The sequence below is a fragment of the Rattus norvegicus genome, chromosome 2 (assembly GCF_021556685.1).
Source record: "Rattus norvegicus strain SHRSP/BbbUtx chromosome 2, alternate assembly SHRSP_T2T, whole genome shotgun sequence".
Classification (NCBI taxonomy): Eukaryota; Metazoa; Chordata; class Mammalia; order Rodentia; family Muridae; genus Rattus; species Rattus norvegicus.
In genome coordinates this window covers 112504146-112530933 of record NC_141535.1, presented here as the reverse complement: position 1 = coordinate 112530933, position 26788 = coordinate 112504146, and the positions used below count along the sequence as shown (strand labels likewise).

The window sequence follows — 26788 nt, the reverse complement described above, 5'->3', positions numbered from 1 at the left end:
GGGTATTTTTCTTAAGAAGGGCATTTTTTGAGATTTAATTCAAACTGCCCAAAATTCACTCTATCGAAGTGGGCAAGTGACTTTGATTGTGATCGCACAGATGATTAAGAATGAGACCATTTAGGCCACTGGCGGTCATTCTCCACTCCCTCCCTCCATTGGCTCCAGCAATCACTAAGTTACTCCATGGGTTTTCCTAGTCTGGAAGTTTCTCAGAAATGCTGTCCTAGAGCACGTGGTGTGGCCTTTTTTACTAGGCTAATGTTCATCCATACATTAACACCCATCGGCACTTTTTTTTATTGCTGAAGGCTATTCCATTATATGGTGTCCCACTCTGCTTTCTGTCATTGTAATATTCCAAGATCAAAGGTAACTTAAGGGAAAATATAGTTTATTAGACCTACATTTCTAGGTCATGGTTCATTATTGGGGAATGCTAGGACAGGAACTCAATCAGAAACCATGGAGAAATGCTGTATTTACCTACTCACTGGCTCATGCTTTCCTATACAGTCCAGACCCATGAAGGTGCTGCCCACAGTGGCATAGTAGGCCCTCTCACATCCATCTTCAATCAAAATGGAAATGGTCACAGGTCAATGTGACCTGGGAAATCATGCAATTTAAGTTCCCTCTTCCTTGGTGACTCTAGGTTGAGTCAAGTGGACAATAAAACTGTCCAATACATATGATCAACTGTGTATTACTTATTTATTAACTGATAGGAGATTTGAGTAGTCTCTTTCTTGGAGCTATATTAAAGAGTCAACACGTTTTCATAGGAATACATGTCTTCATTTGGGTATATACTAGAAGATTCCTAAACCAAATCGCAATTCCATGTCGTAATATGCCAGAATTCTGTTGATTTTATGGACCTTTAAAATACCCTATAGTAGGCTCTCTATTGTTGTGAAGAGACACCACAATCACGGTGTCTTATAAAGGAAAACATTTAATTTAAGATGGCTTCCAGGTTCAGGGCTATAGTCCACTATTGTCATGGCAGAAAGCATGGCAGTACGGCAGTACACAGGCAGACAGGTTCTAGAAAAGGAGCCAAGATTTTTACATCTGGAGCAGCAAGGAGCAGGGAAAGAGAGAGAGAGAAACTAACGGTGCAACTCCCTATGAGCCTATGTTTTCATTCAAACCGCCCCAAGTATGGCTTTTCTAAAAACTATCTCATAGGCAATCACCAGCAGTGTGGGAAAAGTTTAATGATTGATTATGTTTGTTTGTTTGCTTCCTTGTTTTGTGAGTAAGGCACTGAGTGTCAAGCTTGTCAAGCTCTGCCTGTGTACTCTTATCCTCAGCCATATTTGTATTTTTTATTTTGAAAGTTGCCTATGCTGGCTTTAAACTTACTCAGTAGCTTAGGCAAACCACAAACATGAGATCCTGTGGCCTCAGCCCTCGACATAGATGAGATTACAAACCAGGAGGCCCTGATGACTATTAAATTCTCACAACAGGTTGCAACTAATTTATAAACTATAATCTTAATTGTTTTAAAACTGTGTATTTGGCTGTACGTGGGAAAAATTACGAATCCATGTTTCGAAGTGTTCCAGTGTGTCTCGTGAGATCTGTATGGAAACTCTCTTTGCTTGTTCACCGTTACACAATTTTATACAGTGACCATGAGTTGCTGTTACAATGCTGTGAAGAGAAATCTTTGTTTCTTCAACTAAAGAAATGTTTAACAATTCAGCCGCCTTTGTTCACACTAAGTTGGCAATTCTGGATGCTGGAATCCATGGATCATCCTGATTACATGTGGGCTAGGCTCCTACACATACTCAAGCTCTGAAAGTTAGACCCTTGGTACAAAAATATTAGCCACTCAGTCATCTGGTTAATTTCTTTCTTGGGGCTGGAGAGATGGCTCAGCAGTTAAGAGCACCCGACTACTCTTCCAGAGGTCCTGAGTTCAATTCCCAGCAACCACATGGTGGCTCACAACCATCTGTAATGAGATCCGATGCCCTCTTCTGGTGTGCCTGAAGACAGCTGCAGTGTACTTATATATAATAAATGAATAAATCTTTAAAAAAATTTCTTTCTTGCTTAGGCAGTGAGAGAGATGGGGTCCAGAGCCTTGCTTACTCCACCACTGAGCTAAAACCTCAGCTCCTGAACTTCTTTTATTTTAAAATAGGATTTCCTCTGTGTGTCCAGGCTGAGCTCAAGCATGTAATCATTCTGTCTTAGCCTTTGGTCAGTGAGCCTGTACCACTGATTAGGTAGTTCCTTATCTGCACTGGATAACTAAGCTGTGCATTCCTCTGCACCATAGTTACATAGATCTGAGCACTTAACAATTAAGAATACTTTATTTATATACAAAAGCAACTTTGCCAGCATCTCTGTGAACAACACACTTTGTCAAGTTTATTTTTGTATTTAAGAATAATGGATGTTATAAGATGGCTCGAATATTAGCAAACCAGTTGGGTGACATAGAATAACAGCACTCTAGCCATGCTCTGGGGGGGGCTCCATCCTACAAAAGAAGAATCTTCTCTGAGCTCCAATGCCTCCACTTACAAAGGAGGTAAGTTGCTTCACTAAGCCCTGGATAGAAAGATTGATAGGTAGGTGTATGAACAGTTAGGTATCCAAACACAGTGACTGGTGGCTTTTCATTCCACCCTTCCTTATTTCAATGATTGGCTGGCTTTGCCCTATGGTTCTCTTTCTATCAGCAACTAGAACACCGATTTTTTCAATGTGTGAAGCAACATGGATAAATGTGATCCTTTACACATAAAATAACTACTTCATAAACTGTGCTGATATTTACTTAATGAGTATTTATCATGCCCCACGCATTGGGCACTGTTCTAAACACCAGGAATAATGGTAAACATACAAGAATATATCATTAAAAGCAAAGCTTCAGATCTGGGTAGGTGAATGTATTATTTTTTAATTAAAAATCACCATAAATTGTTTTAAAGACAATAAAATCCTGGGTTAAATAGTCAGCGGGTCGGTGACTTAGAGATGTGTAGCCAAGACCTGCCCCCTTAGGCAGTGCATTACTCTCACAATCTGAAGAGATAATGCATCAAAGAAAACCTCTGTGTGTGTGGCAAGCAGCCTCTGGAGGGCACTTGCTGATGCTTGTCTCTGGCAGCATGATTCTGTGTGGTGCCCTTCCCCACTGACTAGGGCTAACCTGAATTGCAGACAAGATAGCAGGAAGTGATCCAAGACTACATCATCAAAGACTGTTGCTTTTGTCTTGCCTACTGAGAATGCTCTATTTGGAAAAGCCATTGCCATGTCACGAAGATGCTCCATGGCACTATGAGTCTGCCTTCCTTTGCTTTCTATTGCTATGACAAAGACCATGACCAAAACCAGCTTTGGAGAGGAAAGAGTTTCATGAGCTTACATAATCTGAGCCCATTGAGGGAAGCCAAGGCAATACTTGAAGCAGAGGCCATAAAGAACACTGCCGGCTGGCTTGCTCCAATACTTGTTTAGCCTGCTTCCTTCTACCATCCAGGACCTCTGGCCCTGGGGTAGCATTTCCCCAAGTGAGCCGGGACCTCACACATAAATTGTAAGTCAAGGAAATGCTCTACACACTTGCCTACAGGCAATCTTAAGGAGGCATTTTCTCAACAAAGATTTCTTCCTCCTGTTATAACTCCCAGATATATCTAGATTTGTGTCAAGTTCACAGAAATCAACCAGCAGACCTCCCACCATCTGTCAAACACCTTCCACCCATTGCTATCTCTGTCAGGATAAAAATTCAAGGTCATCTTCCCTCAGGTTCCCTGAAGTATAAACTTTCCTATCTGTTATTTTTTTTCAATAAAAATAGCTATCCTAAACATCACAAAGTTATTAAAATGACTGAAGCATCTTGTGTGTGAGCATGTATGTGCTTGCACGTGTGCATGTGTGCATGTGTGCATGTATGTGTGTGTGCATGTGCGAGCGTGCGCATGCGCGCACGCATACACACACACACACACACACACACACACACACACACACACACACACACACCAGCCTTTAGATTTAGATTCTCATACTCAAAATATAAAATCAAGACAGACTATGGAGAAATGATAGAAAATTGTAGAAACACGGGCTCTCCTACACAGAACATGGCATTATATTTCTCATGGTTGGTGTTTTTTGAAATTGTAATGTATGGAACAGGTGTACCCGCCGTAAGAGACATCCCTTCAAGTCATGCTACCTACAGAACATAATGGAGTGCGCGTTCCCTGAGACTGTGCTATGATCAGAATGGGGCTACGTTTCTGGAGTTTCTATAACCTCTTTAGGCAGCACCCCCCTCAGAGCCTCTAAAAGGACTGTCAGCTGTATATTTGTCCAAGTAGTGTTTATTTATTGCTATGTGAAAGACCCTGGAGGAGACCCCAGAAGAACAATCACATACGTTGTTCTCAGGAAGCTTGTTGTTGTCCAGCAGAGCTAAGAAGATATTGAGTACTGTGAGAGAGGTACCAGGTGAAATCTGTAAGTGACAGAGAAACTCTAACCCAGGAAAAACAAGGACAATTGTTTGGAAACCGTAACCTGTGTATATTTGTTATTAGGAAAGTAAAGGCCTAAAGGAGAATAAGGTAGGGTGTGCCCTAGAAAGCATATTCCATCAGAAGGAAGAAATGCTCTTTGTGGCAGTGGCAACCATGAAAGGTAAAGAGCATGCTGGGAGATCCAGCTACATCGTGACTAGTTTAGAGACTTGCTAAAGCATAGGCTTTGGCCCTTAGTCTAGGGAGTCAAGGAAGGCCTGGCACAAAGAAACAACCAGAAAGAACATGTGTTTTAAAAAGACATATGTGGGTACCATGATAAAGCTGGTAAGGGGAAGCCTACTTGTGGAGATGTAAGAGGTTGTCACAGTAGCTACAGAGAAGAGTGGAGTCGTGGAGGCTCATATAATAGATATTCAGAAGGAATATTTATTCTTAGAGTGAAAGAAGGTGTATTTTCAGGACTCAGGCTATCTTTTGGGAATAACTGGACTCAGTCTGGTCAAGTAGGAAGAGGTAAAAGGGAATATCTCTTTCTGAAGGGGAAAAATAAAACCTCACCATCAGAATGGAAGAAACCATTCAGGGGGTCCCTATCTTTCCCATAGGACCCTCACATTTCTATGCACAGATGAACATTTAATTCAAAACATATCATGGGAATTTTCTTGACATTCTCAGCAAGATGCTAACAAACTAGATTGCCTTCTAAGAGAACTAGAGAACTACACCCCACCCCTAAGAAAACTACACCCTGCCCCCAGGATGGGAGCAGTGATGTGACTGAAATATCTCTCAGACTCCAGCTATCCCAAATTCCGTCAGCACAGAGGATGGCTGCACTCAACTGGGCATAGATGCCAGGATTCAATGACAGCAGCCCTGAGGGATTGCTCTCACTGAAAGAGTGTTGTCAAAGCAGGGAGGGTATAGCTAATTCTAGAGCTGAAAGATGGTCCAAGACTCTGAACACAAGCCTTTCAAAGAGCCTTAGAGGTGTGTGTGTGTGTGTGTCTGTGTGTGTGTGTGTGTGTGTGTGTGTGATACTTTGATGAAGAAAAAGCATTTGCACTTCTTTCATCAATGAAATATCTCATGATCTTCTAAGCAGATAATTATGCAAACAGCAAACCGAGGCTTCTATTAGACCTTGTATTAAAGATTACTCCAGCTAGTTAACAACGAACACTAAAAATGGTTTTCCTATAACGCCGATGTTCTGGTAACTATCGCTGCATCCTACCTTTTTGGGGAGCCATGCCACTGAAAAACAAAACAAAACAAAACAAAACAACAAAACCCTAAAAACCTGTTCAAAGTCTCAGAAAAGCAACAAATGCATCCAGAGGAAGACAGCTGTGCTGTTGCCATTTTAAGATACTGTCATCAATCCATGCAACTTTACTAAAATCTCATTTTAGAGCAAATTTAATTAAGTGCTCTGGGGTAATGAATTAATAATGTTTCAAGAATTCTCTAAGACCCAAGAGACCTCTGACCAGGTTTTAAGCACTGAGATATTAGTGTATCATTTTAAGTGTCCATTCCATTCCATCCCCTTTGAAAAAAGAAAAACTGAGGAAAGACATGATATAATAAAGGTGTTTGCATTTGAATAATGGGTCATCCACACAGAAGAGGAAACAAGACAAGAAAGAGAAAGTGCCTTAATGAATAAGGTTGTTGGCTGATGCTAGCTTAGAAACCATAACCTTTAAAAGGCTTCTTTCTGGGCGAACCTTGCTCCTCTGTAATGGGGGGTCTACTCTAGAACTGAAGGTCCTAGAAACTCAACTGAAGGCCTGAGAAAGTGTGGAATGAGCTCATAAGCTAGTTTGTTTCAGTACTGTTGAAAAGAGGCTTGTTCCATGAAGAGCGACTGAGGAAGAAACCTGAAATCAACCTCAGGCCTCCGCATGTACAGACACATGTGCACATGCACACGCTCAAAAGGATGTGCTTCTGAACTAAATGCTGTGGCACAGACCTGTCACCCCAGCATTCAGGAGGCAGAACTATTCAGAATTCAAGGCCAGTCTAGTCTACACAGTGAGTTTCACATAATCCTAGGCTATATTTTAACAATCTGTCTCAAAAAACAAAAACAGATAAACACACACACAAACTGTCCTTCAACCCTTTCCAAAAGGTGCAGCCACTGGAATCAAACGCTGGTGGGCTTCTCATAAAATTCTATCTAGCGACATATTTGTATGTTTCCTTGTGCTGTAAAGGCTGTGCAATAAAGCCTTTGATTTCAGAATCCAGGATGATGAAGACACGCAGTTGTCGTTCCATGTTTGTGCTGCTGACACTTAAGCATGCCCCATGTCACAGAACTAATAGGACATGCACAAGAAACCCAGGAGCTTGTGACCATTCCACCTCATTCACTAACGCATTCATTCATGCATATGCTCATTCATTTGTTCATCCACTCATCCAATCATTTGTCCAACTAATGAGAAAGCTAAATTCAAAGGACTCTACAGCCCTTAATGAACTTGTAAAGAGGGAAAAAGAAAATCTCACAGCCCCAACCCAGGTAGCACAAGCATGCAAAATGAAGTGGGCTTTCCAGGTGAGATTAACCCTTCGATCTGGGTTTTGTTGGAGAAGTTAGTAGATGGCTCAGTTGGTAAAGTGCTTGCTGCACAAGTGTAAGGACTTGAGTTTTGACCCCCAGCAGACACAGACACACACAAAAGCTGTACGTGCCAGTGACGTTATGGAGATAGCGGTGGAAGCAAGAAGATTCCTGAGGCTTGGTGGCAACTAGTCTTGCTTAATCAGTGGGTTGCAGGGTTAGTGAGAGAACCTGTCTCAAGAAGTCAAGTGGAGAGGCCTGGAGACAAGGCTGCTCTTCCCGATGACCTGGGTTCGATTCCCTCATGGGGCAGCTCACAACCATCTGTACTCCAGGTCCAAGGGATCAGACATCCACTTTTGGCCTCTGCAGTCTACAAGGATGCAGTGGTGCGCAGGCATCCACGAATTGAAAAACAGACAAACACATAAAAAATGAAATTAAATAATAACAAAAAAATAGGTACCGAGAAATAGAGAGAGACGCCTGATATTAACTCTGGTCTCCACATTTGCAGGCACATACACAAACATGCCACCTATACACATGCATGTACTAACTTACATATGCTAACACTTCACACACATATAGTGGGAGGTGTGGGAAGAAGAGCGCCTAAGCCCAGAAAGGCGTGAGGGAGGAGGGAAAAATCGGGTGTAAGTCACCTAATTTTGTTCAAATAGAAAGGTGTGTCTGAGTCCTGCCCCAGGCTGAAAGGATGAGGTCAGAACCCCTGACCTTGAGTGCCCGATGCTGTGGGCCAAGCTGAGCAGAGCCAATGTGCTCCAGTGCGGAAACATGATCGTCTTCAAAAAGCTTTCTGGGCTGAGCTCACCTCAGAGGCAATGCAGCATTGTGGTGGGTAATCTCATCTTTTAATATAGTGAGGTCTGAGGCAAGCATGACTCAAGCCCCGGTCTGAATAAGAAGATTGTTTGCAGTAGTCTGTGCGCATGCACACACATTTTCATACACCCACATGGAGAGAATATATATCACACGTAATACTACGTGTGATTCCCGCATCTTCAGCAATTGTGAAAAGCATGTGTGGACACCAGAAACCTCACACACAGAGGTCTGAATAATGTGCATGTCTGGACGGACCCCTTGGGACATACTCAGATGGAGACGGGTTACTGGGAGAGGTTATCCGTGCAGGACACCATCTGTCCTACGTGATTTAGATCTCTATTTGCCTGCGAAGAAAGGACTGAAAGAAGACAAGGCAAGATAAACTCCAAAGGTGCCGGATAACTCTGGTCATTTGATTTGATGGATTCCCTGTTTCTAACAGGTTTTCCACTCTCAAGACAAAAAAAGAAGAAGAAGGAAAAAAAAAAAAAGATCACGGTCAGTCAAGCGATTTCTCTTGCCCTCACCACCAGCAGAAAACATCTCAGAGTAGACTGAGGAGTTGGGAACCACATTCTTTTCTCTGGCTACTTTTATTCCCCCCCTTGGCTGTGTGACCTTGGACAACAAACTTTACCTCTCTGGGCTTCAGTTTCCTGAGTGTTAGATTACGGGACTGGTCCGGTGCTCTACGATTCTTTCCCAGGTCTCATCTACGAAACCATCCCCAACCTAACACTCAAGATTTAGTTGAGCTTCATGAACTCTGAGAAGAGGACTTAATAAATGGAATTCTGATTAATTATTTCCTAATCACAAACCCCACTTCATTTTATTCAAAAACAAAAACAAAACCACCAGCACCACCACAAACACCCCCAAACAAACAATGACGACAACAACAAAAAAAAAAAACCCACCCAAATCTTGCATGGTTTAAATGAAAGGTCTGGTACTGGTTGCTCTGGTTTGAATCATGCATTGTTCCTACTGGGGGGAATTTTAGACTGGGCCCAGTCTGGGATCACTGGCTGAGAACAATAAGCCCCCAAAGTCAGAAGGAATAAGACCTCTGCAGACTGGATCTGCTTTTAAACCACCCAGCCCAGGGCTTCCAAAGACCATTGATTGTATACATTAAAGGGTCACAGAGATGTCCAGGGACTGGCAGGGCTGCACCACTGACCTTGCCCACATTTCAGGGTCAGGGTTTGTTTCTTCAGAAGGACTCTTCTGCAAGCTTAAGAACCGACCTCTCCAAATCTAGGAAAGCAGCCTCTATCTACACTCTCATCTGGGTGACTCTCCTACTAGCCCTTGGAGACAAACCTACTACACACCTCACCCACCACAAGATTGCCTGAAGCTCCCAGGCCTGCTGAGTACAACTGTCTGCCCATCTGCATGTAAGTCTTCCAGCCAGTAGCTCCCCAGACACTGGGAGTAGCTGTTTCCCTAGCTCTTTGCACACCCCCAGTGCAGGCAGAGAATTCATTGGGCTTCCAGGGTGACAAAGAGCAACCCAGTAAATCACACAAAGATATCTGTTCCAAATACACATAGCAGAGCCCGGGTCTCCCCAAGTGTCCATCAAGGCCCTCTGATGACAGACAGGTTCTGTGCTTGGTATCTCAGAAGAACCTTGCCCACAGGACCTAGTCCATCCCCACCCCACCCCCAACTTAAAAATCACATCAGGGAGAATGATGCTAAGATTCCTGCCCAGCCTGCCTCATTGTTCAGGGCTCTACCTCTTAGCCACTCCTCCTTGCCCAAGTCTGGTCCACCTGATTAACTCACACCAGAGCAACTCCCAGACAGAAGTGCAGCCTGAGAGCAACACACAGCGGGTAAGGAGGAAGCCGCGCTGGTTTAAAGCACCCACTCTGCTCCCAGCCCCCACACTCAGCTACTCACTGGTTCTGGATGTGGCCTTTGGGCACCAGAGAAAACAGCTTACTGTAATCATGCATGAATGAGCTTTGGGCGCCTCACTATCCCAACAGGCCATTTCAAAGGGCAGTCAGTCCTCAACCTGAGTGCTGTCTGTCTGAATCTTCACCTCTCGGGACCAAAAGATAAGGAAAGGGGCAAAGATTCAAGGAGAGGGATGAAAAGAGGCTCATGAAGCCGGAAGAAAAGTATCACTTCCATCAGACAGGTACCTAGCCCCTTCAAATATTTGTAGAGAAAGGAAAGGGCACAAAAAGCTTTGGTAGACACCAAATGGCCTCAAGATTTTAGCATCAATCCAACAATGTGTTCCGGAGGACCACTGAACTCCCACCCCTACTGGCAGTGGGTGACACGAGATACCATCTCTTAGGTCTCACCTACCCTCCGGGCATCAAGTATATTCGTCTGTTATTTGTTTTATTTTTAGTTCATGAAAGGAAGAAACTAGTCGAACTGAAATTGGTGTCCAATCTTTCTGAGATGCCTGCTGCTGCTGCTGCTGCCACTGCCACCACCCCTCCTCACCCTCTTCCTGGCAGGCAGCATCTAATTAAAATGGCAAGAACGCTCGGCCCCCTTCCCCGAAGGAGTGTGCTGGGATTAGAGGTGGGGGTGGGGAAGCGTCGAGGCTGCAATGGGATTCCTGGCAGTCTGATTTTCAAACAACAGCAAAATGGATTCTGGATCACTAAAGTCTTATTCAATACAATGGAACGATGTCTGAGGTGTTTCAGAAGGTAAAGGCAAAGCGTTGGGGCTGGGGGAAGGGAATGTGTTTTACAAAGGACTGGTCACAGACCCTGGACACACACACACACACACACACACACACACACACACACACACACACACACACACACACAGTCTCTCCAGGGAGTTCCGGTGTGGTGGGGAGAAACGTCTCTTTCACCTGCTGAAGTTCAGCCATAAAACTGAAAGGTCACAGTCACCGAGGGAAGGAATAGGCAGGGCTGAGTTCAAACCACAGATAAAGGTGAGTGCACTCTGGCTGAGCCAGAGCCCCAACACGGGAGGCAGAACCCGGGAAGGGAATCAGTTACCACCTACAAGACCAGCCCAGAACAGCAATTACTGCTCCCTTGGAGTAGCAGGGTTCGCTGGTGGGGACAGCTAGCTCACGATGGCATCTTGCAGGTAGCTGGCAAACGTGGAGGGCCAGTGCCTTTCTTCTCGAGGAGAATCTTTTTGCAGCAAGGAGCAGTCGGGTCTCGCGCCTTGGCAGGAGACAGTTGCCCGGGTGTACACACACACACACACACACACACACACACACACACACACACACACACACACACCAGCCTTTCATGTAATGCTCTTACACCGATCGAAGATGAAACTGACATAAGCTCCCCCAGCTTCCTTGCGGAGCCTCGGGAGCAGCCAAGGAGCACAAGGAGAGCCCAGCCCCTGCTGTAGGGGTAGGGTCTCAGCCTAGAACCCCTAAGGCTGCCACGGAATCAGAACAGGAAGGCAAGGAACGTTCCCTCTCCCAACCCCAGACCATTGGAAAGAAAAGAAAAAACACGTTCTGCTCACCCTCAGGGCGGAGAGATCGATTTCATCCAGGCTGCGAGCTGGGGAGTCGCTCGCCATGTCGACTCTTCGCGGGAGAAATGGACCAAAACCACCCCGAAGCGTCTTCCTTGGCAATTCCACCCTGGTCTATTTCGCTCGCGTCCTCATGCGGCTGTCCGCCAGAGAGGCCCGGGGCCCAGCCTCCCCCGCCCACCCGGGCCCCAACAAGAGTCCGATCCCGATCTTCCGAGAGCGTCGATCCGCGGGATCCCGGAGCCCGACCTGCGCGGATCTCCAAGCCCGGAGCCGCGGTGCGTGTGGGCTGCGCGCCCTGATCGGCTAAGGGCGCTGGGGCTGCGTGGGTGTATTTAAATGGGACATGCTTCTTTGCTTGTGCGTGGATGGCGGCTGCATTGGCTGTTATAATGAGACATATCAACTCCTCCACTCAGCTGGGGGGGTGGGGGTGGAGAACCACACAGAACTGTCTATCACCGCTTCCTGGGAGGAGTGGGGGGGTGGAGGCGTGGTCTCCGACTGGGGAGAGGCCGCGCTTCCTGACCGGGTCCCTCCGCCACTAGCCAGGGTGGGGGAGGGGTACGCACCCTTTCCGCCCCAGCTTTCGTGGGTTAATAGTGCTGAATCTAAAGAGCCGTGCTCGAACCTCTCTGTGCAGAAACCTGAAAGCTATTTTTATTATGTCCAATTTGTGCACTGCACCAAAATGGCTCTAAGATCGTATCTTGGGGTTTCTTGACTGCGTTCTGAAAAGGGTGGTGGGGAGAGGCAGCGGGGGGTGGGGGGAGGCAGCAGCGTCTTCCCTCCCCCATTAATTATTTGTGGGGCTGGAGTAAAGGCGGGCCGGTGCAACCGGTGCATATAAGGACTTGTGCGCAGGGAAGGGGATCCGCCTCCCCGCGCAGAGCGAGTTGGGGAGACTCTCACACGCGCTGAGCCGGCAGCCTGGCTTTGGTGCTGGGCAGTGGTCACCGGGTCACGGTCATTCGCGGCCCCTGGGTTGTAGGAAGGCAGGCCAGAGTCATCTGTGGTTCTCCCAGCTGGGTAGATTAGCTAGAAGCTGGAAATCCGAGAGATGTGAGCTCTGTCTCGACATCGCCACACCCAAGACCTGCGCGTGCCGCAATTCCCCACGGAAATGACCGAATTGAAAAGAGAGGCTTTCTCCCTGGGTAGAGTAGCTCGAAGGCTTCAGGTGACTCCCAGGCCGACATTAATTGGGCAATATAGTGCTGAACTCCATGTTTCCTCCGCTGCGGCTTTTCCGCCCCTGACCTACCCTGATAGATGGAGAAAGTTTGGCTCCGGGATAGTGAGCAGTGACCCACGAGCTATTTGACTTCGCTCGTTTTCTCACTCAAAAGCTGGGTGTTTGCAGTGGTAACCGGACTTTCTTTATCAAAAGTGTAGTCACTTCCCACAACCCCCGGGCGGCCCTTCCTCTCTCCTAGTTTGGCCACACAAAACAAATCGGAAGAAAACATTTATACTCAACTCTACACTCACTGCAACTCATGAATAGTTCCGAGAGTGTTCCTCTCACAACTGCTGAAAAAAGAGGCCAAGCGCATTGGGTTTGGTTTTTTTCTTGACTTTCTGTTTTGTTTTCTTTTGGGGGGAGTAAAGGTTCTTTTGATTTATATTATTGGTTGGTTAGCTTGGTTTGGTTATGAGACAGACCTTAGGTACTTCCAGGTGTCTTTGCTTAACAGTGGAGCTGAGGAAGGCCTTGAACTCCTCATCGTTCTGTCGGTACCTCCCAAGTCCTCAGACTGCATGCGTACACCAACACCTGGGCTGGTGCTACATTTTTTTTTAAGTCATGAAGTGTAAACTAATTATGAGCTTCAGAACAAGTTAAATGAATGAATGAACAGACGAACGCTAACGAAGTTAGTGCTAGCCGGACTGTTTAGTCCTGGACTCAGTGTGGCCAATCAAGTGCTCTCTAAACCCCACCAATAAACTAGAATGCTGTTCCGACAACAAACAAATGTCAGTAATGGGTTGGGAGCTTTTGCCTTTAAGGCAAAGTAGCTTTAAATGTTTTAAAAAATATTTTAAAGGCTCCATTTGTCTTTGGATTCCCCCACTGAAGTCATTCCGCTCATTAATAAGTGCTGAACCATAAGCCACCATGAAGGGACCACATAGAAGCCATCTTTCCCTCCACTACTGTTTCCCTTGTATGTCATCTTTTTTCTTTTTTTAAACTCACCCTTCCTCTAGACAGCAGGTTAACCTATGTCTCAAGGTGAGAGAAAGTAATTTCAAATTAGAGTATTGGAATTCATAAGCTGGGCTACTTCTGAAGCTTCAAACTTGAAACTAAGAGATAAACACTCTCATAGAAAAGTAGTACAGACTTATGTGAAACCACAAAAAGAACTTTTCCCCTGAACCTAATAACTGTCTCAAGGTTCTACCTTGGAGTTTACGATTGGTTCAGAATAGTACACAGCACTGTGGTTACTTCTGAGGAAGCCCTGCCTCCAAGACAGTAAGGATGGATGTAGCCTCAAATAGGGATCAGCAAAGTGCACTCTGGGTAGTGAGGGGGGAGGGGGAGAAAGCAGTGGCAGGCTAAGGGTGGGAAATCTTAGGACCAGGAGAGGGCTGAGGGCAGATCAGCCAGAACCTTGCATGCCCTATCCAGGAACATCAAACTCTCTTCTTTAGGCCAAGTGCCTATCAGATTTCAGCTACTCCATCAGACGTTCTGATTTCTTTCCCTGTCTGAATACTGTCTGTGTTCTTATCAACAGCTCTTCCATTTTGTTTAATTTAAAAGAAAATGTAAGCCACTACTATAAAAAAAAAACCTACTATTAAAAAAAAAAAAAGCAGTCTGAACATAATAGGGCCCCAGGCCTTAGTAGGCACCAAGACCTTAGCACCACTGACTCCATGATAGAAGTACCATTCAGCTGTAAAAGTTAGCATGTAGACCGCGCCATCTGCTAAAACTAAAACATAGGCCTAATCCATCAAAGTCTGCAGTTCTAGGAAAGTCTCTAAAAAGCACTAGCATTGCCTTTTGGCTTCTGTGGTTCTGCTCCTGGCTAACTGTTCCTGTTAACTGTAGTATGTCCAACCCAGGACATGGGTTTTGTGCTTAAAAACTCACCCTGAGAAAGGCTGTGGGCTACACTGGGATCCCAGCATAGTTGCTGGCTGACTAATAAACACTTTGTTCTGGCTTAAACCTGTGTCTGGGCAGTCTTCTCTGGTGAGTACCCCACTGTACTAGATAGACCCCCTCCTATAGAAAGAAGAGCATTCACGTCAACGTAACGGAAGAGAAGACTCTACCATCACATGTTGGTTGGCTGTTGCTTTGTTCAGGCTCTGCGTTTCTTAAAGAACAGCCCAGGTAACATGGAACCCCAGCTTTCACAAGGGCAGACAGGAAGTGTAGGCCAAGAGGTCAGCAACTAAGATTATTTTAGATACATGATGTGAATTGGCCGGAAAAAGAGAAAATAGCAAGTAGATGAACTTTCCTATCACAGCTCCCATGCCACAGAGGGACAGACCTCTGCTGTCCTGCCCTCTTGCCACTGGTGAGAGAAGGCCCTTGTCTCCTCAGACTTCTAGATCTCCCACAGTGACAGGTTCCTTGTTCAGGAAAAGCCTGTGTGTGACACCTGCCTTATCAGGAGGCTGCCATTGGCAGAGGCTGCTGCTGGCCTCCCTGCAAGTCCCCTCTTCCCATTGCATGCCTGGACTCAGGAGCATAGAAAAGGTGATTGTAGATTGTTGGGCCACACCGGCCTAGCCTGAACCTAGATCCCCAACTCTGGGCTGTGTGAGGTTCACTGCCCAGGACCACAGTGGGACAACCTGGGCAGGTGGGTGGCCCAGCATAAGAACCCAGCTGGGGCCAGCCCTCCCTGTCCTGGCTGGTCAGTGTGCCCCCCCACGCTGCCCAGCCCCCTAGCCCATGTCATGTCAGTGGTCATTGCCTACAGGTGCCACCTTGCCCACCACATGCCCCCTTGTGCCAGTCACGCAGCTGTGTGTGGTGTCCCACCCTCTCCCCCTGGGGCTGGGTGGGTACACCCTCCCATCTTGTCTACTCACTCCTGGGGCATTTCTTTGCTGGTTTTTGACTGTGATTTTTAAAGAGTGGAAAATGAGACTATGAGTTTTTATAAAAAATAGTGTCTGAAAGAAGAAAAGAAAAAAAGAAACTAGCAAGAGGTATAGGCAGTTAGGATGTGACCAAGGGGAGGTTTTGCTCCTGACCTGATCTGAAAGGACTGGGGGAGCTGAGGCCATTCGGCCATATCTTCAGAGCCAGGAAAACACACCTGTCTGCTGGATATCTCTGAGGGAAGTGTGCAACAACAACGGAAAACCTGGAAGGGCAAAGCAACTGGCCAGGGAGGACAAAGAAGAGGAAACAGGGAAGGCAAGGAAGCACGGTGAGAACCTTGGGATTTTAAAAGTCGATGCAAATATTGTTACATGTTTGGAATAGTGAAATATGGACTGCTAGTTATAGGCGTTGATTGTTCTTGGTATGTTTAACGGGATTGTTGAGAGGAGGGCGGTAATGGGGGGAGGATGGGGAGGGGAACACCCATATAGAAGGGGGGAGGGGTTAGGGGGATGTTGGCCTCGAAACTGGGAAAGGGAATAACAATTGTAATGTAAATAAGAAATACTCAAGTTAATAAAGATGGAGAAAAAAATACTTATTAAAGAGAGAACCTAAAGGTGTCTTCTCCCAGTTATGTACCATGTTGTTTAACAAGAAATCTATGTGCCAACTCAACTCTCAGTGTGGAAATCAGACATATAACTTGTTCAAATGTAGCCCAGGTTTGCCCCTGACTCACTACCCAGCCGAGGATGACCTCGATCCTTCCAAGGGCTGAGCCACCTTGTCTACCTCAGAAAAAATATTTTGAAAAATACACTAAGATCATAAAAGAAACAGCATCGGCTGGCCACTTAGCCAGAGCACTGTCTGGGTCTACATCAGTAAGGGTGGATGTGCCGTTTAATATGACAGCAAAGGAACTGCATGGGTGAGATTCGGGCAAGCTTGTAAACAGTCAACGACAAGATTATTTTAGATATAGGGATAGCTGATATGAGGAAGTATGAGCAGAATGAAGGAGACTCAGCAGCACACAGCCCCTCAGCTGGCAACAGCACTGAGCATGGCTGCTAGGGTCAGTGAGGCAAGCTAGTACCTGAGTGCTGGTCACCAATGACTGGAAGAGATGGGAACCCAGCCCCAAACTGCCTGTGTCCCCTAAGTGCTTCCCAGTTCTCTCGTGACACTCAGTAAAGCAAACACTCAGGATGGGACCACTGGTGAACTAATGAGAGCTCTGAACACAAGCAGTAGCCTGCAGGGACAAGCGCCCACCTCCAGTGCTCACAGGAGTCTATTCCTGAAGGAGGAAGACCCTGACGTCAATCAGCAGCTGAATCAAGACCCAGGAGAGCAGTGCAGCAGCAGTTTTTAATGTGCACGCCTAGATCCTTAGAAGCAAAATCCAGGACTTGTTGCACACAGAAGACATTAAAAAAAAAAAAAACTAGTTAGAGGACTAGTTAGTCGTGTTTTATGAGCACTAGGGACTTAGCACCAGTTGATAAAGTGCTTTCTGCATAAACTTGAGAAAATGAATTTGAATCCCAGGACGCACATGAAAAAGGCCTACTGCAACAAGACACCCATAATCCCAGTACTAGGGAAGTGGAGGCAGGAGGATTCCTGGGACTGACTGGCCACATTGTCTAGCTAACTCAGCAAAAGCCAAGATCAGTGGGAGACCATGTCTCAAATAATGTAGAGAGTAATTGAGAAATGCTTCAATGTTAACCCCTGGCTTTTATATGCACACATGTGCATATACACAGATACACACACACACACACACACACACACACACACACACAAACATAAAAATGTTTAAGAGAATACATTGGGATAAAACATAGTAGATTGAACATGTAATTGTAAATATAATTATGTTAATTAACAGTTTTATTATCAAAATAATAAACCATACATATTCTTCTAAGCATTTGCTGTGATCTGAACGTTTCTGAAAACTCTTAACATTAGATCTTGAGTTAAAATACACCACTTCTCCTGTGAGCTGCTTGGTTCTGGGATATTTTATCACAGCAGCGGAAGGAAACTAAGACAGTACACAGAGCCCTGAGCATTGTCGATGAGTGCTCTACCACTGAAATACCCCAGTCCAGATATCACTGTGCCCCACTCAAAACTATTCCCCTCTTTCATTATTGTTAGACTGAGTATGAGAATTTGCTCTCAATGTGTTTACACGCATAGGCTCTCTCCAGATCCAAAGGGAGAGTGGTCTAAGCTCGTTCTAGAAAGTTCGTCCTATTACTTTATGGTTGGTCTAAATACTGGCTTATCCCACAACACTTACTACTGAGGAGTGACGTCTGTGGGGACTTACAGGGATGGTTTGCTCTTTGAAAAATAAAGCAAGGGACCGAAGCTCCCCTTTTAAGTTTAAGAGCACTGACTGCTCTTCCAGAGGACGGCATCATGTGACATCTAGCAATAGTCTGTAACTACAGTTCCAGGGGATCCGATTCCTTTTTCTGATTTTTGGAACTACTAGGCATGCTTGTGGTGTGTGTGCAGGCAAAACACAAAATAAAACAAGTAATCATTTTAAAAGAGGGAATTAAAATGAGAGACGATGATTGACGCTCAAGAGGAACTCATCATGATGGTGTACATCCTGAGACAGCTCCCAGTGTGCCAAGCTTCTGGTACTCACGCCGTTCCAGGAATCCTTCCAACCCAGACTACAGAAGCCAACCTTCCAAAGCTTCTACCTTGCTGTCAAATCACTTGTTCTATGACACAGTTTCTCTGGTCTATGCCGCTGACATGTGGGGCCTGGTATTCTGTGCTGTGGGAGGAGGCTTTCCTGGATAGGACAGGTTAGTCACCAGAGTCATTTATCTTACCCAATAAACATCAATGATACCTTTACAATTGTGAGGACAAGAAACTGTCCCCTGATAAACAGAAGCCACCCCAGTGAGCAATACTGTTCCAGAGGAAGCTGGTTGCCATGTCTTGCTGACACTCATTCGCCTTGGTAGCTATGTGAGTGAACCACCATAAACCAGCTCCTCTAGCCGGAGTCAAGGCCTAAGGTGTTGACACTTCCATTTCATTTGCATAGCAAGTCTCAAGAAAGACCAAGACCGAAGCTGTGTAGCCTTCTAGCTGGCCTGCTCTCAAGTCCAGATACACCGAAAACACACGAGAGATAAAACGTGTTGTTATTTCGAGAGATTTGATTTGCTAGCACCAAAGGAGAACTAATGTGTTACCGTCAGACAGGGCTGTATGAAGATACAACCGTTGGATCTACAGAATTCTTTTCCAACCAGGACAGAACTTGAGAAAGAAACAACCAAAGAACAAATAAACAAAGATGTAAGGTCCTAAGCTTATATACATGACACCAGACAGCCAATAGGTTCAGCCATGTAGATCAACCTGTCTGAATTTCTTTATATTGTTCCCATTCATCAAACGTCAGTTGGTTTAGTTGTTTGCAGCCAAATCCTTCTTGCTAGAGGAAAATAAAAATAAAAGATTTTTAAAGTTTCAAATATATATGTTACTTGTATGTGTGCTTGCATGTGTGGGCCATTGTGTACATGTCCCTGTGTGTGCAGAGGTCAGAGGGCAGCTTGCAGTATTTGGTTCTCACCTTCCACCATGTGGGATCCAGGGACTAAACTCATGGTCATCGGTCTTCGTAAGGACCTCTACCCACTGATCCAACTTGTCAGCCAAATCTTTAAATCCTCATCATTGCTGACTTAAGCATTAATGACTTCAGACAATGATAGTATGGTAATAAGAGAGAGAAGAGAGAGAAAAAGCACACTAAGACTTTTCCCTTGTCCTGAGATTATAAATAGCATCAGCTCTAAACACAGAAATATATGCTGATGGTGCATAATATCATATAAATGAATATAAATTGAATGTTTATGGGTACTCTGTTTTAGTGGGAAAAGCAGGCCAAGTTGCCCTGATAAGTTCCGTAAGAGAATAAAGGGAAAACATAAAGCAGAGTGTGTGCTGTAAATGCTACCGTATTTTTAGGGAGTTAAATCCCCAGAGCGCTCGTTCTATTTTTGCGCCTGTGATAGGTAGGACAATCGGCCTCACTGTGTCCTCACACTGTCTCTGATGCCTGTGATTAACCTAAGAGTCAGAGGCCTTCACAGGTGTGAGTATGTCCCCAGTGAGGTGTGGAAATGTTCCTAGTTTATCACAATGGACCCAAAGCCATCCCGCCCTTCCTTAAGACTGAAAACAAGAGACCTCCAAAAGGATACGCTACATACAGAATGGGGGAGATGCAAACTGACTGGCTTTAAAGGTGAGGCAAGAGGGGCCGTATGCTGGTGGGAACTTGAAAGGCCTCAGTCTGAGAAGGACAGAGGAACTAGTCCCCAAAGAACCCCCAGAGACAAATGCAACCCTGCCACAGCGAAACCCATTTTGAACAAATGGCCTCTACCCGGAATAAAAAGGGAAGACAGGAGAAGGCGGGGTGGGAACCAGCACCAGTCTCTCTCCATTTCCTGCCAATGGATGTGGTGTGGCCACTGCCTCTTTCTCCATCATGTTTATTGAGCCCTCAAATTGTGAGCCCAAACAAATCCTTCCTTCCTGATGCCGCTTCTGTGAAACGTTTTGTCGTGGAAATGAGGAAAAGAACTAACGTAAGCACTGAAGCAATGATGTCTGTGTTGCTCAAAGCCACCACACTTGAAGTGGTCTGTTACAGCTGAGATTATAAAAACCAATAAACTCCCTTTATCCACATAGCCTTTAAAGTAATTGCTTCTTTTCCTTCGGCTGCAGGTAAATTGGGGCCGTTACTCAAGGTTTCTGATCATCGGTAGCCAAAGGCTGAGGAGGGATCTGATGCCTGGACAGAGGACACCCCATCACTGAACTCTGGAACTGAAGAAAGGAAACAAACGGAAGTGGCTAGAGTTTATTTATTGCGTGCCTCCAAGGGAAGAGGCCCCACCCACTCAGAATGGGAAGTTTTGTTTACTGCTCCTCCTGTTCAGGCATGGCTTTCAACCCTAGCTATGTATTACTATATAGCAAACCACCTCAAAAGAGTGGAGACTCCAAACAATAACAATTATTCCATTGACGCTGGTTACTTGTTATGACAAAACTCCAAATAAAAGCAGCCTCCAGGTGGGTATGTTTTGGCTTATAGTTTGAGTGTGCAGACCATCACAGCAGGAAATGCATAGTGGCCACAGTGTTGAGGGGATTGATCAGGCTGCCTCCTTCTTGTGAGGTGAAGAGAGGTGAATGTCATGTCAGTACTTAACTTGCTTTGACCTTTTCCTTTTTAGCACAAGCTGGGACCCTAGCCCATGAGATGTCACCACCTATGTTTAATCCTCACTTAAACAGTTCTCAAATGCCCTTCTAAGTGTGTCTCCTAGGTGATCGGAGATCCAGTCAAGTTAACTTTAACTGTTCTGACTTTATTTTATTATTTCCCCCTTTGTTTTATTAATTACTTGAGAATTTTGTACATTTGTGTTTCGAACATGTTCAGCCCACTCCCTCTACTTCCCCAGATCTCCCTCCTTCCTTAGCTCCCCAATTTTGTGCCTTTTACAAAACTCCATCATGTCCGATTAGTGCTGCCTGTATATTCTTGGATATATGGCCTTCCACTGAAGTGTGCTTAATCTACCAGGACTGAGACTCTTATATCATCAACAACAACAACAACAACAACAACAACAACAACAACAACAACAATTGACTGTCCTTCTCCCAAGAGCCATCAAATGACAACAGCGCCTCAGCCTGGGGTGAAATTTGTTTCCCAGTCCCCTCTCCATGCTGGGATTTCTCAGTCCTGAGTTTGTACATGTCTGGTGCGGGCGACCACGGACACTGACTTCATGTGTGCTGCTCCCCTGCTGTGTCCAGCAAACAGTCTCTGTATAATCACTCACCAGCTCCGCCTCTCCCACTCTGGCTGTGCCCTCCTACATAGTGATCCCTGATCCTTTGAAGAAGGTAGTGTGATATACATGTCCTACTTAGGGTCGAGTATTTCTTAGTCCTTTGTGCTCCGTGCCATGACTGGTTGTGGACTCATGGGAGATACCCAGTGAGGAAAGTAACCATCAGTTGTAGCCAGCTGTGAGCCCCGTGTATCACAGTAACGCCAGTCTGGCAAGACACACCCACTGGTGAAATAATAGAATAAATACCATGGCGATAAGGAACTCCTCCTGAGAGCTCACCTATTCCACAAGATGAAATCCATACCTGGAGCCATTATCAGGCCTAGAACCTGTGGCGACTCGGGCCATGGGTTCTAGAGAAGCATCTGCTATAATTCTGTTAAATGGATGTAGGATTAAACCAACTCCTAGTGACTTATTGTTGCTCCCGTACATTGACATGCCTCTAACTCATCAGAGAAGCTCTATTTGCAGTAGATGGTGATTAATATGATTAATACCTAGATCCACACCCAGTGAAGGTGCAGATGATAAACTTCCTTCTTAAAAGACAACTATTGTATGTGTGTGAAAACAAAACCGAGGACTAGGGGTAATGGCTCAGCAGGTAAAGTATCTCCTGAGTACGTCTGAGGGCCAGAGTTCAATCCCCAGCATCCATGGAGAAAACCGGAAGTCGGAGCACTGGGCAGCTGGAAACAGGAGGAGGCTCCAGAGCTCACCAGCCAGCACGCCTAGGAGCCAACGCGCTCCTGATTCAGTAAGAGATCCTGTCTCAAGACCTAAGGTGAAGCACAGTCAAGGAAGACACCTAACACTGACCTCTGCCCCCCACTCCCGGTGCACGCATGCACGCACGCACGCACGCACGCACGCACAACAAAAATCCTTGCGAACTAAAAACACACAGGGTGTTTAACTGTCTTATATTAGACTGAGAAATTTGACCAAGCTGTAAAGTCTGACAAATCCCTCTCCGAAAAGCATCAATCATATATACCTATATGTTCGGATCCCATTACAATATTTCCACGTGAGTCCAAGCTGTACAAGTCTAAAATTCATAACTCTCGGATGGTAGGTAGATGGGCCTTTGCTGGTGCACTGAGACTTACTCCCAGGGGTCGCCCGAGAAATGCATCATCACCTTGAGCAGCACTTCTTTTCAAAGGGAGCGGTTTGGGCTTCCCTGTCCTAGCATTTGCTCTGTTCTCCCTTCTTTCCTTCTTGGCATGACTACTATGTTTCCCCGGCACAGAGGCACTGGGAGAATTCTGCATTAGTTTCCGATCGCTTTGACCTCTTGCTCTTTCTTCTTTCTATCTTTGTTAAGAGCCTAAAGTTTGGTATACTATATGTTAGATAATCTGATCCCAGAGACAAACACTTTATCCCTAAAGGTGGCCTTGCTTGAGACTAAATTTTAAAATGCAGAAAAAAATCTGCTTGTTTTGTTTCATTCTTGTTTCCCAAAGGATGATGATAGATGATAGATACATTTAACATAGATGGTAGATGAAAATAATAGGTTATAGATAGGCAAAAGATAGATACTAGATTATAGATGGATAATATAAAATAAATAGTTGATACACACATGGATAGATTATAGATAGGTGATAGTTGGGCAGGTGTTGTTTTAAAATGTTGCCACTGAGAATGATAGCGCCTTGTGAATACATCGGTTTTTTTTTTTATTAAATGAGTTTGAAGGAATTTTCTTAATGATCTGACCCTGTGAAACCCAAAGACAAACACAGCACTTTATCTAAAATACCAGTATTATACTTCCTCTAAATACGGAACACTATTTTTACTAGGAATTTGGCAAGCACTTTCAAAATGGCATTTTCTGTTTTCATTCCCTGAGAATTTCCTAACAACCAAGATGCATAGAAATTTTAATATACAGCTGGAATGCCTCAATATTTATTACAGAAATTTAATTGTTTATGATTTCATAGCAGTTGTTTAATCGCCTTAAATACTAAGTTTTAAGTTCTCTTGCAATCTGGCCAAGTGAGGGAGATTTCAGCCTGCTTTTCTCTCAGCATTCCTAGGACCTAACCCGCAATAGTTGGCATTCTGCACACAGCTGGCCAATGACCAAGAATACTCTTACAAATGATCAAAGGACATTAATTCTCACCACTAGGCCTGTCCAGACCGTGTCAAAAGCTCACAGGGCCGTATTTCCTGCCATTGCAACCCCCGCCCCCACCCCATAACCTGCCTGTAGAACCGTGACCTGTTTGATTTTACACCCAAGTTTTTCCTATCTCACCACACACACACACACACACACACACACACACACACACACACACACACACAGAGAGAGAGAGAGAGAGAGAGAGAGAGAGAAAATAATGTTCACTTTTCATTCCATATCCACGTATTTGTAATGACACAGTTCTGCAAGGTATCTAGAGCTGGGTGAGGGGAAGGGAGCAGTCCAGCTGGACCCTGACAGTAAGTCATATAGTCGATAAAAATTTCCATTAGACTTTTAAAGCTTGAAGGGACCTTGAACATAACCAAGTCCAGCCCTGGGTGTCACAGATAAGGAAATCAAGGTCTAGGGACTCTGTGGAATGGGGTTCAGTGCCCTGGAGTTCACACAAGGAAGGGCTTTGAGGCCTGAAGGTTTGGGGGTGGGGGAACTTAAAAAGCAAGGCTGTGTTTACCCCAATCCTTCCCTGCCACATCCCCATCTCCTGCCCCTCCTGCAACACCATATTGTGCCCCAGACATTGAAAGTTGTCTCGATTCATGTTGTGCTTTTTACCTTAAGGAAACTGTGACACACAACTGGCCATATTTCCCTTAATGTGTGGGCTGCCGTAGAGCGCTGAACTAAATGAGTCGGTTTGCCACTGTGGTTCCAGGGTGGGAGCAACGCCAAAGATGGAGCCCAGGAAGTTTGGCTGAGAGAAAACTTTAAGCCAAAGAAGTCAGGGAACAAAGAGGGACTATTCAAATCAATGGGCCAAAGAGGGCAGAAAAGTCTCAAGATTCATCAAAGTCCTACCCCTGGGCGCAGGCGCGGATTTTAACCTGACCTGGGAGAACTCTTTTTTTTTCTCAAAGCACTGGAATGATTCTATTGTAGTCCTTGATTTTCTTTTCCACTGTGGAGCTCTTGACTACAAAGACATTTCTTGGGGTTAGCTCTATTTCTGGAGTGATCAGCCCAATGTTTGCAATGTTAAGTGCTTCTAATAAGCCCCTCAGTAAAAGTGGCATTTGTTAAAAAAAAAGTGAATTAGTTAATTATGAAATTTAGTGAGGTGGCCAGGAAAGGCAAATTAAACCTGTCACTTTGAAGTCAATACATGTTGAGCAAGTCTTGAGTCCTCTAAATGTTGACATCTTAAAGTTGCAGCTCTGTACAGCCAGTTGGTTCCAATAATAAACCAATTGTTCTCTGGCTAATTTACGTTTAGAAATCCTAATAAAGATGAGTGGTTGGGCTGGAGATGCAGGCTCGGGATGGATAGAGTATTTGCCTAAGGAACACATGTGGCCTGGGCTCCACATCAAGTACCACATACACCAGACCTAGTGCAGCACACCCTTCATCCCAGCATTTGGGACGAGGAGGAAGGATCCAAAGTTTAAGTGCATTGTCAGCTACATTCCAAGTTCAAGGCCAGCCTGTGCTCCATGAGAGAGAGCAAATGAGCTCTGGATTTATCATTCTCCATTCATTCTCCAAAACTATAAAACTCAAGGCTGGGGTATTGCTCGGTGGTTAAAATAATTACCACGTAAGCATGAGGGCCAGGATTCAGTTTCCCAGCACCCCTGTAACAGCCAAGTCATCCGCCTGTAACCCCTGTAACCTCTGTACAAGACAGAGACAGAGACAGTATCCCCAGAACAGTCTGCCTAGCTCGCCAAGCCAAATTAGTGAGCTCTGGGTTCAAAAGACCTTGTCTTGATGTCTAAGGTAGTGAATAAGTGAGGAAGATACCCAAGATCAACACTGGGTTGCCACCCACACACATTCACAAGCACCCAAATATATATTCTCTTACACATATGCAGATATATATGTACATGTATGATCACAGATATACACATACAAACGAAACATTTGAATTTGGGATACATGAGACTTTGTGTGTCCCAAACAATCTAAATATCAACCAAAGAATCAAAAGCAGGAAGAAAACTAGCAGGTAAAAGTTGGTTAGACAGAGGGTCTGGGTTTGTTTTGAAATCATTAGTGAGCTCTCAGGAAGCCAGCACTGACCTGCCTTCTACTGAGACAGTCCCAGACAATCTAGGCATCATGTTTGCACCATGCTAGAACACTTGGCAGCTGTAACAGAACCATACCAAAGGCTCCTCTTGGGCCAAACAATGGGATAAATGTGAATGCTTGCCTACCTCCTTCAAATTCACGTGTTGAATTCTTACCTCCTGGGATGATGATAGCATAACGGGCTTTGAGAAAGGCAGTTGGGTCCTGAGGGCAGAGCTTTGTGAACGAGATTAGTGACTTTCTGAAAGAATGAATGCTTCTCCTTTCCACATGAGGACCCAGCCAGAAGGTGCCATTATGAGGAACAAACTCTCATGGGACCCTGAATCTTTCCTACCTTGCCTCTGAACTCTCTAGAACAATAAGAAATGAATTTATGTTGTTTCTCAACCATTGTGACCTAGCAGCTTGACTATAATAAGAAAGCTCATCAAAAGCAGTTCAGCCTTGCAACAAGTTTAAAGCCTGGGCTTCTCAGCAGTTGGACTCCTCTAGAACTCAGCTCTTTAAAGCAGCACTAAGAATGTGGAGCATGAGGAGTTTGAACCCAGGGTGTCCTCTGCCCATACTTCTTGCAGGCAGGAAAACATCAGGAGCACATTTCATAGGGATCTTCCTTGTGAAATCTCCCAAACAAATGGCACCGCTCACTCAAGCCACCCTCGTCAGTCACACCCAGCAGTCGCTTGTTTCTGGATGAATACGTTCTAGAATATGAGTATCACTCTGCTTATACCCCAGTTCTGCAATTTGAGAAGAAACTAGTTTGAAGATTTTAAAAAAAGAACCTCTTACTTGAAAATTTTCAAACATGCAAAAGTTTATCTAGTTTCTCCGTAGCCATCATCAGCTTCAACGGCCATGGGCAAGATCTCATGCTGTTTTTACTGTGTCCTCACCTCACCCAGGCTTTATCTTCTTGACTGACTATCTGAAGACCAATCTTTGCCTTCATATCCTGTCACCTATAAACATTTCTCT

The 26788-nt window shown here is 45.1% G+C and overlaps 1 protein-coding gene and 1 long non-coding RNA gene across 9 annotated transcripts in view; one reads left to right on the top strand and one right to left on the bottom strand.

Moving 5' to 3' along the window:
- The window catches only part of Tnik (TRAF2 and NCK interacting kinase), a 398674-nt gene extending 386763 nt beyond the window's left edge, over positions 1 to 11911 (bottom strand). For 3 of the 7 annotated variants that reach the window (XM_087618702.1, XM_087618687.1, XM_087618684.1), the window contains exon 1: positions 11488 to 11890. In XM_087618702.1, coding sequence (XP_087474828.1) covers positions 11488 to 11544 — 57 coding nt within the window. In that variant the 5' untranslated portion in view covers positions 11545 to 11890. 7 annotated transcript variants of the gene reach the window in all.
- Positions 10917 to 22091, top strand: LOC147996200 (uncharacterized). 2 transcript variants are annotated; one of them, XR_015671504.1, is made up of 3 exons: positions 11543 to 11777; positions 20390 to 20740; positions 21258 to 22091. It is a non-coding gene; the product is annotated as an uncharacterized LOC147996200 (long non-coding RNA). The 2 variants fall into 2 exon arrangements; XR_015671500.1 differs by having other exon boundaries at positions 10917 to 11777; positions 20390 to 22091.
- Positions 22092 to 26788: the final 4697 nt, after the last annotated feature.